Source organism: Somniosus microcephalus, chromosome 23 (assembly GCF_052327205.1).
Source record: "Somniosus microcephalus isolate GS21.2 chromosome 23, FLI_Smic_1.0, whole genome shotgun sequence".
Taxonomy (NCBI): Eukaryota; Metazoa; Chordata; class Chondrichthyes; order Squaliformes; family Somniosidae; genus Somniosus; species Somniosus microcephalus.
Genome location: NC_141009.1, coordinates 64,728,556 through 64,743,465, shown reverse-complemented (window position 1 = coordinate 64,743,465; position 14,910 = coordinate 64,728,556). Strand labels below are relative to the sequence as shown.

At 47.4% G+C, this 14,910-nt stretch overlaps 1 protein-coding gene across 2 annotated transcripts in view; it reads right to left on the bottom strand.

The window, feature by feature from the left end:
- Positions 1-14,910, bottom strand: part of LOC147101918 (tubulin beta-4B chain-like) — a 78,827-nt gene that overhangs the window by 36,504 nt on the left and 27,413 nt on the right. The window contains exon 2 of one of the 2 annotated variants that reach the window (XM_085965947.1): positions 10,276-10,384. The exons of the other annotated variant lie outside the window; for it this stretch is intronic. Coding sequence (XP_085822073.1) covers positions 10,276-10,384 — 109 coding nt within the window. The remainder of the gene's footprint in view (positions 1-10,275; positions 10,385-14,910) is intronic. 2 annotated transcript variants of the gene reach the window in all.

Below are 14,910 nucleotides of genomic sequence, written 5' to 3'. Positions count from 1 at the left end.
TGTATGGAACAGGCACCCAAGGGTTGCTAGACACTATGAAGAATACAGAGGAGTATTTTGTGAGTCTGGCATTAATGTTAATAGCACCAGTTTAAAGCTTATTTTTAACTCCTCTTTGGCAGAGGGCTTGTTTCTTTGCGGTCATCGGTTACGTTGATATCTGCCTTTATGCCATTAGCTGTGGGCCTGTTAGTTATTCCCTCTCCCCACTATTTCAGATAGGGCACGTGGGTTTCCCACTGGGGTTCCTCTGTGTCTTTGCTTGTTGGAAGAGGAGGAGGAGAAGCAAAGGACCAGATTGGTCAGACAGTCCCAGAGGCGCACAGTACCCCACATCCAAACACAAACCTCAAGTTGTGCCAGGAACATTATCTTCAAAAGGCTTCATTTTACTAACAAAGCCATAAGCACCACTACAGCTCACCTCCACCACAAGTACCTCACTGCTAGGTCACAACCACCCGTATTTTTTTATGCTATGGAGTCATTCTAGGCTGTCATTGAGAATATAATTAACATTAGCCAATCAGCTGTGCACAGATGCATTAAACAAGCCATCAATGCCCATTGTTTGTTACAGCCAGCAATCTCACCTCCTTCCCCCCATTTACAATCAGCAGCAAGGTAACAGGGCATTGCAATTTTAGAGTTACAGGATACTAGATGGTCCAAGCAGCCACAGATTGCACCCACGTAGACCAATGTGGCCCCTTGTCAATGGCCCTACCTACCAGAACAGGAAAGGATTCCACTGTTATGCAAGTGAATCCTTACTCTTTCCTGGAGCAGCAACAATGCCTTCATTTTAAGGGAGTGCACTGGGCCAGCACTTTATGACCCAGAAGCTAATCCTCAGTGTGGCTCCTGAGAGACCAGGGTTATCTTTGCGTCCATGGCTCCTGACACTTGCCTAAGTATCCCAGGACATGAGCTGACCACCGATGTAATGAGTCCATTTGTGCACCAGAGTATTAATCGAGCACACTACCGGCATGATGAGGACATGCTTCAGATGCCTGGTTCAATCTTGGGTCATCCTGCAATACAGCTGGAGAGGGTGTAAAGGATGGTGATTAGAGGCTGCATGCTGCACAACTCTTCCTTATAAATAGGCCTCATCATTGAGGCCCTGGAGGAAGAAGGCTCTAACAGGATTAACAAGAACAGAGCAAACTGAGAGGATGTGGAAGACACGGGCCATTCATTCCAGTCCAATACAGAAGACCTTCTCTTGACTTCCAAATCTGGTCACTGCATTAACGGTTCTGTTTACATCTTCCCTGACTATCACAAAGATGCCATCAAATGCAGACCCTTCTCTGCGTGCAACAACTCATGCAGCTCCCATTTATGCCAGCAGATGAAAGCAACTTCCAAATCTTTTCAAGAACAGCATATTTATACACAACTAGTTTAGTGCGACCATAATTTTAATTAGAAATCAGATTGTGCATGTGCTGAGTGTTTCTTACCACCGTGCTTCCTCTTGATATTAATGTGTCAAGTATGGGCTCTTATCCCTAGCCTTATACTTCTCCTAGGCGCTATCTGAGTGGCAGAAGTGTGTGAAGTGACTGGCTGCTGTGTTCCAGTAGGAGCCTCCTGGCACTGAAGTGGCCTTAGTCTCATGATAGCAGAGATGGACCTCTTGTGCTGCCTGGGAAGCTTAACCCTGCATCCTCCTCTGTCAGGTATACAGCCATCAGAGAGGGCTGGCGGTGGGTCATATTCGCTTCCATCCCAAGAGGAAACATCATCCTCTGTGCCCATTCCTGCCATGCCAGTAGTAGTGGGCATTGGCTCCTTGTGGCCACCGATCCGTGGAAGGCAGACATAAATCTAGATTTGAGTGTAGGGAGCAGCATTATAAAGTTTGCAGATAATACAAAACTTGGCAAAGTAGTAAACAGTGATGAGGATAGTTATAGACTTCAGGATGACAGACAGGATGGTGAAATGGGCAGAAGGATGGCAGATGGAGTTCAATGTGGAGAAGTGTGAGGTGATGCACGTTGGGAGGACTAATATGGAAAGACAGCATGCTAGAAATGGCACGATTCTGAAAAGTGTCTATGAGCAGAGAGCCCTTGGTGTCCATATACACAAATCCTTAAAGGTGGTACAGCGAGCTGACCAGGTGGTATAGCGAGCTGACAAGGTGGTACAGCAAGCTGACAAGGTGGTACAGCGTGCTGACCAGGTGGTACAGCGTGCTGACAAGGTGGTACAGCGTGCTGACAAGGTGGTACAGCGAGCTGACCAGGTGGTACAGCGAGCTGACCAGGTGGTACAGCGTGCTGACAAGGTGGTACAGCGAGCTGACAAGGTGGTACAGCGAGCTGACCAGGTGGTACAGCGTGCTGACAAGGTGGTACAGCGAGCTGACAAGGTGGTACAGCGAGTTGACAAGGTGGTACAGCGAGTTGACAAGGTGGTACAGCGAGCTGACAAGGTGGTACAGCGAGCTGACAAGGTGGTACAGCGAGCTGACACGGTGGTACAGCGAGTTGACAAGGTGGTACAGCGAGTTGACAAGGTGGTACAGCGAGTTGACAAGGTGGTACAGCGAGCTGACAAGGTGGTACAGCGAGCTGACAAGGTGGTACAGCGAGCTGACAAGGTGGTACAGCGTGCTGACACGGTGGTACAGCGAGCTGACAACTAGTACGGCGAGTTGACAAGGTGGTACAGCGAGCTGACCAGGTGGTACAGCGAGCTGACAAGGTGGTACAGCGAGTTGACAAGGTGGTACAGCGAGTTGACAAGGTGGTACAGCGAGTTGACAAGGTGGTACAGTGAGCTGACAAGGTGGTACAGCGAGTTGACAAGGTGGTACAGCGAGTTGACAAGGTGGTACAGTGAGCTGACAAGGTGGTACAGCGAGTTGACAAGGTGGTACAGTGAGCTGACAAGGTGGTACAGCGAGCTGACAAGGTGGTACAGCGAGTTGACAAGGTGGTACAGCGAGCTGACAAGGTGGTACAGCGAGCTGACACGGTGGTACAGCGAGCTGACAAGGTGGTACAGCGAGCTGACAACTGGTACAGCGAGTTGACAAGGTGGTACAGCGAGTTGACAAGGTGGTACAGCGAGCTGACAAGGTGGTACAGCGTGCTGACAAGGTGGTACAGCGAGCTGACAACTGGTACAGCGAGTTGACAAGGTGGTACAGCGAGTTGACAAGGTGGTACAGCGAGCTGACAAGGTGGTACAGCGTGCTGACAAGGTGGTACAGCGAGCTGACAACTGGTACAGCGAGCTGACAAGGTGGTACAGCGAGCTGACAAGGTGGTACAGCGAGCTGACCAGGTGGTACAGCGAGCTGACAACTGGTACAGCGTGCTGACAAGGTGGTACAGCGAGCTGACAAGGTGGTACAGCGAGTTGACAAGGTGGTACAGCGAGCTGACAAGGTGGTACAGCGTGCTGACAAGGTGGTACAGCGAGCTGACAACTGGTACAGCGAGTTGACAAGGTGGTACAGCGAGTTGACAAGGTGGTACAGCGAGCTGACAAGGTGGTACAGCGTGCTGACAAGGTGGTACAGCGAGCTGACAACTGGTACAGTGAGCTGACAAGGTGGTACAGCGAGCTGACAAGGTGGTACAGCGAGCTGACACGGTGGTACAGCAAGCTGACAACTGGTACAGCGAGCTGACAACTGGTACAGCGAGCTGACAAGGTGGTACAGCGAGCTGACAAGGTGGTACAGCGAGCTGACCAGGTGGTACAGCGAGCTTACATGGTGGTACAGCGAGCTGACAAGGTGGTACAGCGAGCTGACCAGGTGGTACAGCGAGCTGACCAAGTGGTACAGCGAGCTGACAAGGTGGTACAGCGAGCTGACCAGGTGGTACAGCGAGCTGACCAGGTGGTACAGCGTGCTGACAAGGTGGTACAGCGAGCTGACAAGGTGGTACAGCGAGTTGACCAGGTGGTACAGCGTGCTGACAAGGTGGTACAGCGAGCTGACAAGGTGGTACAGCGAGTTGACAAGGTGGTACAGCGAGCTGACAAGGTGGTACAGCGAGCTGACCAGGTGGTACAGCGAGCTGACCAGGTGGTACAGCGTGCTGACAAGGTGGTACAGCGAGCTGACAAGGTGGTACAGCGAGCTGACAAGGTGGTACAGCGAGTTGACCAGGTGGTACAGCGTGCTGACAAGGTGGTACAGCGAGCTGACAAGGTGGTACAGCGAGCTGACAAGGTGGTACAGCGAGCTGACAAGGTGGTACAGCGAGTTGACAAGGTGGTACAGCGAGCTGACAAGGTGGTACAGCGAGCTGACAAGGTGGTACAGCGAGCTGACAAGGTGGTTCAAAACCATAAGAGTTACTTGGGTTTATAAACCGAGGGATAGAATATAAAGCAAAGAGGTCAGGCTCGAACTTTATAAATCACTAGTTAGGCTTCAGCTGGATTATTGTGGACAGTTCTGGGCCCCACACTTCAGGAAAGATGTAAAGGCAGATGAGGTTTACCAGGATGTTACTAGGGATGAGGGACTTCAGTTATGAGGAGAGGTTGGAAAAGTTCGGACTGTTCTCCTTGGAACAGAGAAGGTTAAGAGTTGACCTAATAAAGGTTTTCAAGATGACGAGAGGTTTTGATGGAGTAAAACTATTCCCTCTGGCGAGTGGGTCAATAACCAGAGGTCATAAATTTTAAATCATTGGCAAAATATCTAGAGGGGAGATGAGGAGAAATGTTTTAACTCAGAGTTGTGGGGATCTGGAACGCTCGACCTGAAAAGGCGGTGGAAGCGGATTCCATAAATAATGTTATAAGGGAGTTGGACAGGTACTGGAGGATGAAGAACTTACAAGGTTACGGACAAAAAGCGGGGATGTGGGACTAAGCCCGGCTGCTCTTTCAAAGAGCCGGCACAGGCACGACGGGCCGACTGGCCTCCTTCTGTGCTGTAAGTTTCTATGATGCTCAATGAGATCAGTGAAGCCCTGTGTGATGTTTGTCTGAAATCCAAGCTGCAAGAGACAGCCTCCTCCATTCTGGCACTCCAGGCCGCTAAGGCAGCCATCTGAGCATTCATTGAAGAGACACAGCCCACTCTGAGCCATTGTCGGGAACCCTTCACTACAGATGTCCCTGGAGCAGCCACATGGTGGACTGCAGAGTTGGGAATCTGTACTCCAATGCCTGCTGTACTGGACTCCTCTACCCAAGCCACCATCTGCAGTGCACTGTCCTCAATATCTGCACCAACACCTGATGCTCTGCAAGCATTGTTCTTTTAAAAGCAGGTCTGTAAGATTCAGATGCCGAGGCTCTTCATCCAAGGGATACACAATCTGATTTTCTGATCAGCAGCACTTTCCTCCTCACAAGCCACAGGAGCTCCCTCCTGCTCATTCACGAGTGTCACTAGTGTTCTCCCTTCTGGTTCACTGACAGCAGCTCCACCCCACTCCGCGCAAGATGGACGTCTCTGATGCGGTGCTTGGCGAGGAAAAACTGTTGGCAAGGCTATATGTACTGGGTTCTTCCTCAGGGAGATAGAGAGGGAGACAGAATGGTTGCACAGACTAGGCTTGTATTCTCGAGTATAGAAGATTAAGGGTGATCCAATCGAGGTGTTTAAGATGATTAAAGGAGTTGATCGGGTCGATAGAGAGAAACTATTTCCTCTGGTGGGGGGAGTCCAGAACAAGGGGGCAGAACCTTAAAATTAGAGCCAGGCCGTTCAGGGGTGATGTCAGGAAGCACTTCTTCACACAAAGTGTAGTAGAAATCTGGAACTCTCCCCCCCCAAAAGCTGTTGAGGTTGGGGGTCAATTGAAAATTTCAAAACGGAGATTGATAAATTTTTTGTTAGGCAAGAGTATTAAGGGTTACGGAACCAAGGAATTAAGATTCAGATCAGCTATGATCTAACTGAATGGTGGATCAGGCTCAGGGGCTGAATAGCCTGTTCCTGGTCCTAATGGATTCTTGGCCTTTATCTCAAAGGGAAGGAAGTTATGCTCCAGCTGTACAGAGTCTTGGTCAGACCCCACCTGGAGTACTGCATTCAGTTTTCATGGTGTGAAATTATATAAGGATGTAGGCACTGTCTCATAGGCATTGGTAAGCAATCATCTGTGTTTGCAACCATCTTCAGCCAGAAGTGTCGAGCGATAACCCTGAAATCCCACCATGACAGGTGCTAGTCTTCAGCCCATTCAATTCAGTCCACGTGAGATCAAGAAGTGCACTGGATACAGCAAAGGCTACGGGCCGCGACAACATCCCGGCTGTAGTACTGAAGTCCTGTGCTCCAGAACTAGCCGCATCTTTTGCTAATCTGTTCCTGTACAGCTATAGCACTGGCAAGCCACCTGACAAATGTGGAAAATTGCCCAGATATGTCCTGTGCACAAAAAGCAGGACAAATACAACCCGGCCAATTACCACCCCCATCAGCCTACTCCCAATCATTAACAAAGTGATGGAAGGGGTCGTCAAAACTTCTATCAAACCGCACTCACTCACCAACAACCTGCTCACCGATGCTCAGTTTGAATTCAATCAGAACCTCTCAGTTCCAGACCTCATTACAGCCTTGGTCCAAACATGGGCACAAGAGCTGAATTCCAAAGGTGAGGGGAGAGTGACTGCCCTTAGCATCAAGGCAGAATTTGACCAAGTGTGGCATCAAGGAGCCCTAGTAAAATTGAAGTCAATGGGGATCAGGGGGAAAACTCTCCACTGGCTGGAGTCATACCTAGCACAAAGGAAGATGGTTGTTGTCATTGGAGGCCAATCATCTCAGCCCAGGACATCGCTGCACGAGTTCCTCAGGGCATCATCCTAGGTCCAACTATCTTCAGCTGCTTCATCAATGACCTTCCCTCCATAAGGTCAGACATGGGGCTTCTCGCTGATGATTGCAGTGTTCAGCTCCATTCGCAATTCCTCTGATAATGAAGTGACATGCAGCAAGACCTGGACAACATTAAAGCTTGGGTTGATAAGTGGCAAGTAACATTCCTGCCACACAAGTGTCAGGCAATGACCATTTCCAACAAGATGGACTGCAGCAACTTGCCAAGGCTTCCTCGACAGCACCTTCCAAACCCATGACCCTCCACCACCTAGAACGACATGGTCAGCACGAGCATGGAAACTCCATCACCTCCAGGTTCCCCTCCAAGTCACCTACCATCCTGACGTGGGCATATATCACATTTCCTTCATAGGTGCTGGGTCAAAGTCCTGGCTCTCCTTACCTAACAGCATTGTGGAAGCTTGATATCCACCCCTCCGTCGGCACACTGTGGCTACAGTTTACCTACAGGGATGCACAGCAACTCGTCAATATTACCTTGACAGCACCTCCCTCCTCTGTGATATCTTCCACTAAGACGGAAAATAAAAGCAATATTGTGGGATCGCCATCACCTCCAAGTCACACACCATCCTGACTTGGAAATATATCGCCGTTCCTTCATTGTCACTGGCTCAAAATCCTGGAACTCTACCTAAGAACACTGTGGGAGCACCTTCACCACACGGACTGCAGCGGTTCAAGAAGGCCCACCACCACCTTCTCAAGGGCGACCAGGAATGGGCAATAAATGCCAGCCTCGCCAGCGATGTCCACGTCCCAAGAATGAATTTTAAAAATTACAGATTCGTAGAATGTTGCTGCACAGTACGTTTTGTGCTGTTGTTTTTCTCTACATGAGTACTAACATATGTGAGGGGAAGGTCAGTGTAAGTGGTTTAACATGTTAATACTGTGCATTCTGCACGGTGTGGCTGGCTCCTATTACCTTGCTTGACCTGGAAAGGTCATTGAACTTGTTTCTGCACTGCCTGGTTATGCACAAGGTGGTTGAGTTGCCACTCACTGCCCTGGCTAGCTCCTCTTGGGCAGCTCTTCTAGCGCTGCTCTGTGCCAAAACTCTGCTTCACTTCCTGCAACTGCACTTCCACCGCTACTTCTGCAAGCCTGGGGATTCTCTGTCCTCCTGACAGACATCTTCTCAGAACCTTAGTTTAGCAAAAGTATTAATGACGCTGCAAGCCTTTAAATCCGAAAGGACAGATTCCCAATCGGAGGTGTTTCTGACACCTGGTACTTTGTAAAGTATTATAATGATGCTAACCCCATACATTTCCCCAGTGTTCCCCGCACAAATTGTGATCATAGGAACATAGGAATTGCTAGACGATTAAAGACCAAGGCCCATTTAGTTCACTTCCCACCTTCCTGGTAGTCACATGATACATCCCACTTCCGGCCAAGTTTGTGGCCAATCGGAATATCCAGGCTTTTGTGTCAGCCCCCAAAGCAATAGGTTCATTAAAGATGTCCTTGAATATCTGTCAGACTGATCAAGCTCAGCCAAGGATGATATTAGTAGATCAGTACAAGTATAATCATTATTTGTTAGAGGGTAATGATGATCCATTGAGACCAAAGGAATGTTTCAAATTGTATGGCTAAGCTAAGGAATATACTGCCTGGTTTTCATGGAAATGTCGTTTTTGAGGAAGGTCCTCTTGTGATTTTTGTGGTTGTCTGTCTGAGTGGCTTCGATAGGGCCACAATTAGAAAAGGGCAGAAATACCTGGAGCTCTAGAGTAGGAATGGAAGGATTGAAAGGAAGGGTAAATACCAGGATATCTATAACTTTCAAATCTCTGGTTAGCAAACATGAAACAGACCGATAGTCAGTATTGTGGAATAGATGTGCCTGAAGGGGTTTGGAGCTTAAACGTATCTTGAGAGGCTCTTCTGAGACAATCCATGTCTGAAATAGAAGCTGAGCTATTTGTCAAACAGGCAGTCACATTTCTGGCTATCTTTATAGAGCCTTGGGGTAGAAATTTGGGCGTGCCCATTGTTGGACATGCAGGGGGAGGGGTGGAGGGTGTGCAAGGTGAAATCCCTGCACGTGAATGGCGAGGCCCAAGGTGCCCAATATTGGGCCTCATTAACATCAAGCCAGCGTGGCGCAAACAGCCAGGCAGCGAAGAGTAAACAAAGGTCGGGCTGCTGCTAGTGTCACAGTGGCCCTCAGTGGGGGTCAGGAGGTCTGGGACCAGGGAGGGGAAACGGCAGTCGGGATGGGGAATTGGAGGCCAGGTCGGGGGGAGCGGCGGCTCAGGTTCTTTACATGTGGGGTTGGGATGAACACTCCTGCTCCCCCTGGCTCCACATTTAAGTAAGTAAATTTCAAAAACATACCTTTTTGATAGATGGCGGTCCCAAGGTCTGGTTTTACTGAGTATAGCGGGCACCGGCTGCCTCAGGGCAAACCAATCTTGCAGTGGAGGCCTCAAACAGACATTAGGCCCTTTATTTGCATATGCAAACTGCCTAACGCCTGTTTCAGAAGTGGGTTCTATCAATGTTCCCTCTCGGCTGCGTGCGTGCGCGGCCGCACAGTAATCTGCAAGGTACCGCACAGACTGCTCACAAGCTTTCCCATTTGAATTACCGCGCATACGCAGAAATTTAATGGGACCGCACATTGAAATAAACAGGCCGCACACAACAAAGACAATTTAGGAGGGAACATTGGGCACTGTCCGTCATTTTAATTCCCTGCCCCTCATATCGGGGACTTAGTAGGCTGTTTATTGCCCAAAAAAACAGCGCTGTGCGTCTGAATTCTTCATCTTCTGAGGATGACCATCTGCACTTGTTTAGACTTAGATAGATTTTAAACTGGTTAGCAGACAAAGGAATGTTATACAAACCTATTAAGCGAATACCGAAACCAGTATTTTCCTGGTTTACACTTGTTATAAAAAGTCCTTTGATTTGGGGCTGTTATGATGAGGGAAGAGGTTTTAACAGCTGGCACCTCCTTTCAAAGCATGCCACCCAAGTTTTAAAAAATCCTTTGTGAGCTTGGAGGCTGTTTGATTTAATCCACAAACCAGTGATTGTTACTAGAAACCTCCCTCCCTGTGCTGACAGAAAGCTAGCATGATGCTATGGTTTTTAATTCCACTGCTATCAACAAATTTGTTTGTGAAATTCTACTTTTTAAGATAGTAGACACAGTGCACCAGGAATACTGTATTACATCACCTGTGTGCCAAACTCCAGCTGATACACTACAGTACTGCAGAGCTCTCCAGTTGATACCAATGGCCAGAGTTTAAATACTAAATTTGCTAGTGGCAGCAGAATTTAAAAAGACTTCCTAAAAAGCTGAAATTTTAAAAAGTGGGATTGATCACAGGATGCCATGTTAGGAGAAATCACTACTCTTATCCATATTATACAACCTAAAATATGTAAAATATGCCAATTAATACCTGTAGCCTCATTATAATAGACATTAATTCTCTCCAGCTGGAGATCACTGTCTCCATGGTAGGTTCCGGTGGGATCGATGCCATGCTCATCACTGATAACTTCCCAGAACTAAAAAAAGTATAAAGTCAACATTAACATAAGTAAATTAGTTAAGCATGTTTAAGAGGACTAGGTCTAGTATGCATGGATACTATCATTAATCGGACATACACTCATCCCAGATCCCTGGAGGATTTTGCTCCTTTAATGTAGTTTACTTTTACCACCACCCCACTTGAACTAATGAAACAACAGAAGTATTCTTCGCTCTGCAAATGAAAAGGAATGGACCACAGGTTCAGGGTGGCAAGAGGCACGTTACACACAGATACCATTAAGTATTTCTGTATGCAGCTGGAATAGGTTTCCCATAGGGAGGTTGAGGCCAGAACACTGGGCTCCTTCAAGAAACAGCTAGATGGGAAGAGAGTAGGGATGGTATTCTGAAAGTGATCAAAAGGACTGAAAGGCTTTCTTCATCCAAACCGACCTCGTAATATGATGAAACAAAAGCCCAACAAGTAACGGTATAGAACAATTTTCTCAACTTTACAGTAACAAAGACGATGGCAACAAGGAAGAAACTCTCTCCCCTAGGTGAAATTATCAAATTCCACTTGTGTGAAACACACATGGGATGCTCACTTACTCACCAATAACCTGCTCACTGATGTTCAGTTTCCGGTCCATCAGGACCACTCGGCCCCAGACCTCACTATAGCCAGAGACAAAAGAGCGAAATTCAATGGGGATCGGGGGGAAAACTCTCCAGTGGCTGGAGTCATACCTAGCACAAAGGAAGATGGTTGTGGTTGTTGGAGGCCAATCATCTCAGCCCCAGGACATCACTGCAGGAGTTCCTCAGGGCAGTGTCCTAGGCCCAACTATCTTCAGCTGCTTCATCAATGACCTTCCCTCCATCATAAGGTCAGAGGTGGGGCTGGTCGCTGATGATTGCAGTGTTCAGTTCAAATCGCAATTCCTCGCAGTCAATGGCCACATGTAGCAAGACCTGGACAACATCCAGGCTTGGCTGATAAGTGGCAAGTAACATTCCTGCCACACAAGTGCCAGGCAATGACCATCTTCAACAAGAGAGTCTAATCGCCTTTCCATGAGATTCAATGGCATTACCATCACCCGATTCCCCACCAGCAACATCCTGGGGGTGGGGGGAGGGCGTTACCATTGACCAGAAACTCAACTGGACCAGCCAAGTAAATGCCATGGCTACAAGAGCAGGTCAGAGGTTGGGTATTCTGTGGCGAGTGACTCACCTCCTGACTCCCCAAAGCCTTTACACACCAAGTCAGGAGTGTGATGGAATACTCTCCTTTTGTCTGGATGGGTGCAGCTGCAACAACACCTCAAGAAGCTCGACACCATCCAGGACAAAAGCGGTCCGCTTGATCAGCAGCCCACCCACATCCTTAAACATCCACTCCCTCTACCACAGGTGCACCATGGCTGCAGCATGCACTATCTACAGATGCACTGCAGCAACTCACCAAGGCTTCTTCGACAGCACCTCCCAAACTCTCAACCTCCACCAGCTAGAAGGACAAGGGCAGCAGGTGCATGGGAACACCATCACCTACAAGTTCCCCTCAAACTCACATACCATCCTGACTTGGGACATACATCGGTGTGCCTTCATCGTCGCTGGGTCAAAATCCTGGAACCCCCTAACTAACAGCACTGTGAGAGTACCATCACCACAGATTGCAGCGATTCAAGAAGGCAGCTCATCACCACTTTCTCAAGGGTAACTAGGGATGGACAACATATGCCTTGCCAGTGACTCCCACATCACAAGAGTATTGTTTTTAATTCCTGTTATCACTGGAATGGAACCTCATGGGATAGTACATTAAGGATGGCAGTCTAAAAAACAACCACCAAAGTTCCATTTGCACTATGGGCCAAAATCCTAAAAGCCATCCGGATTTGCACCAGGTGTGAAAGGACCTCCCACAGTCCAAAGATGTGCGGGTTAGGATGATTGGCTATGATAAATTGACCCTTAGCGTTAGGGGGATTAAATACGTGGGGTTACGGGGATAGGGTGGGATATGTGTTGGTGTAGGGGTTACAGGGATCGGGTGGGATATGTGTCGGTGCAGGCTCGATGGGCCGAAATGGCCTCTATCTGCACTGTGGGGTTTCTGTGATTCTGTGAATAGGCAGATCCATCACAGAAAATACTGCTGAAAATCAAAGTAGTTTCCATCCCTCCGGGTAGAACAGAAGTCACATTCTGTCCTACCATTGAGATTTACTGACATTCAGGAAAGATGTCAGACAAAATAATTTGCAACGCTGTTACGGGATTGTTAGAACCATTTCTCCTTCCACTGTCTTCACCAAAGCACGCACTTCTCAGCAGGAGACAGATCCAAACACTATACCTTGGAAAAACCATGGAGGCTGTTCCAAGTACTTTCCTGAAGGATGGAGTCTAGCGATTGCGAGTGTTGGCTATGAAGCAGCTATTATTTGGTTAGAATAATCTTTTACGTTGCCTGACGATTTGTGACTAGGTTACTCATCGCTAGAATTCATGCCCCATCTCACAATACACAACTTGTAGATGGTGTAATCTAAAATTATGCTTCCAAAAGAAATGATGAACCGGAAACATATGAAAATGATGGTCAGGAAAAGACCCACTGGCCCACATAACTTGGTCCATATTGTTGTGGTGCCCTGTGCATCATAGTACAGACACTCCCCACCTAACTGACAGCCATGTAATCTCCTGGGAGATTAGGGGAAAATCTAGAAAATCCCTCTCTGACCCCCTTTAGGCGATCGAAACTAGTTCAAATCACCACATAGACCCTGATTTATATTATGGGACATGTACCTCTTTGCAGTGGGGAAAGAGTTAAACTGACATCACTGGCAGTTTCACTGAATGGTGTAATAAAGACAATAATCTAATAGGTCTTTGCAGTAGTAAGCTTTTTCTAAATTGCTGAACTGGCAGTTGAGATAACCTAAGCAGTAGTGTTAGAATGATTAACGACTGCGTACTGTGTCACTTAGAGACAATTGCAAATAGTCGGATGTTGAACCATAAGAGGCCTAGAGGATGTAAGTTCTGTTCTGACAGGAAAGTAAAACAATGAGTTGGAAGTAAAGAGGCCTAGCGAGGCAGGAAAGCAGGACAATGAGTCAGAAGTACAATGTTGGCGAGACCCCATCTGGCATAAACAAAGGTCATAGGTGCAACAACAGCTTGTGGGATAACGGACATATACTTTTCCGATAATAAAGGCGGTACTTTAATGTAACACGGCATAGGCAACCAATCACTGAAGATGCATGCGGGCCAAGGTCCAATCAGGTGGCAGGAATGAATTTTGCATGAGCTGGACATATGTATTGTAATGTATAAAAATGTAGTGTTTGCTGTAACAATTTGGAGAAGTCTGGCTAAGACAGAGTAGGCTGTCTCCCCACCGGTGTAATAAAGACGACTTGATTATCAATCCGAAAACCTTGTGTCGAGTGTTGGTTTAAAATACTCCACAACACTCTTGTACAAGGTAATCTCCACCCCAGAAAGAAATAGGTCCAGCTTTTTCTTGAAGGGCTACATTGAATCAGCGTCCACTACACTAACCGGCAGCCTGTTGCATAGGTTCACTATTCTCTGGGAAAAGAAGAACCGCCTCACATCCAACCTAGTTCTGCCATTTCATAACTTGTAAGCGTGACCCCTGGTCCTATACTAGTCCCTTCATTATTTTATAAACCTCAATCAAATCTCCTGAGCCTATGGTTCTCTAAAGTATACAGACCAGCTATTTGAGCCTATCTGTGCAACTAAGATGCTTTAAACTGAGAATTAATCTTGTGGCCCTCCTCTGCACTCTTAATATCCCCCACCATGTGAGAAGACCAAAACTCAACACAGTATTCTAACTGAGGACTAACCAAGGTCCTGAACAAGGACAAAATGATATGCTTTGTTTTATAGTGAATTGTCCCGTGAATACAACCTAGAACCCTGTTTGCTTTAGTTATAGCTTCACGGCATTGGTCATAAACCATTAGAGAGTGATGCACTAAAACACCGAGATATCTTTCGCCACTGGCTTCAATTGTTTCCTGTAGGGTGCAAGTATATTCAGCATTTAACTGGCCCACATGCATAACACTACACTTTTCTAAGCTAAACATAATTTGTCAAACACGGACCCATTCTTCCAACACATCAAGATCTGCTTGGAGTAGTAGAGCATCCTCTACAGTCCTAACATGCGCACGTATCTTGGTATTGTCCACAAACTTGTGTATCATTCTCCCAACACCAATCATTAATGAAAACAGTAAATAGCAAAGGTCCTCCTAACAGCGATCGCTGCTGGGCACCACTGGTAACCAAGCAGATCCAAATCTATTGACTACAACTTTCTGCCAACAGGTAATCAGCCAGTTCTCCATCCACCGCAACAGGTTATCACTAATTCCACAAGAGAAGCTTCTTGTGAGGTACCTTAGTCATGTTGATATACTTACCTTACAGCCTTAAAAAACATCAAAGTAATAAAACCTGTGTTGAACTTGAGAAACAGCTTGCATAGGAT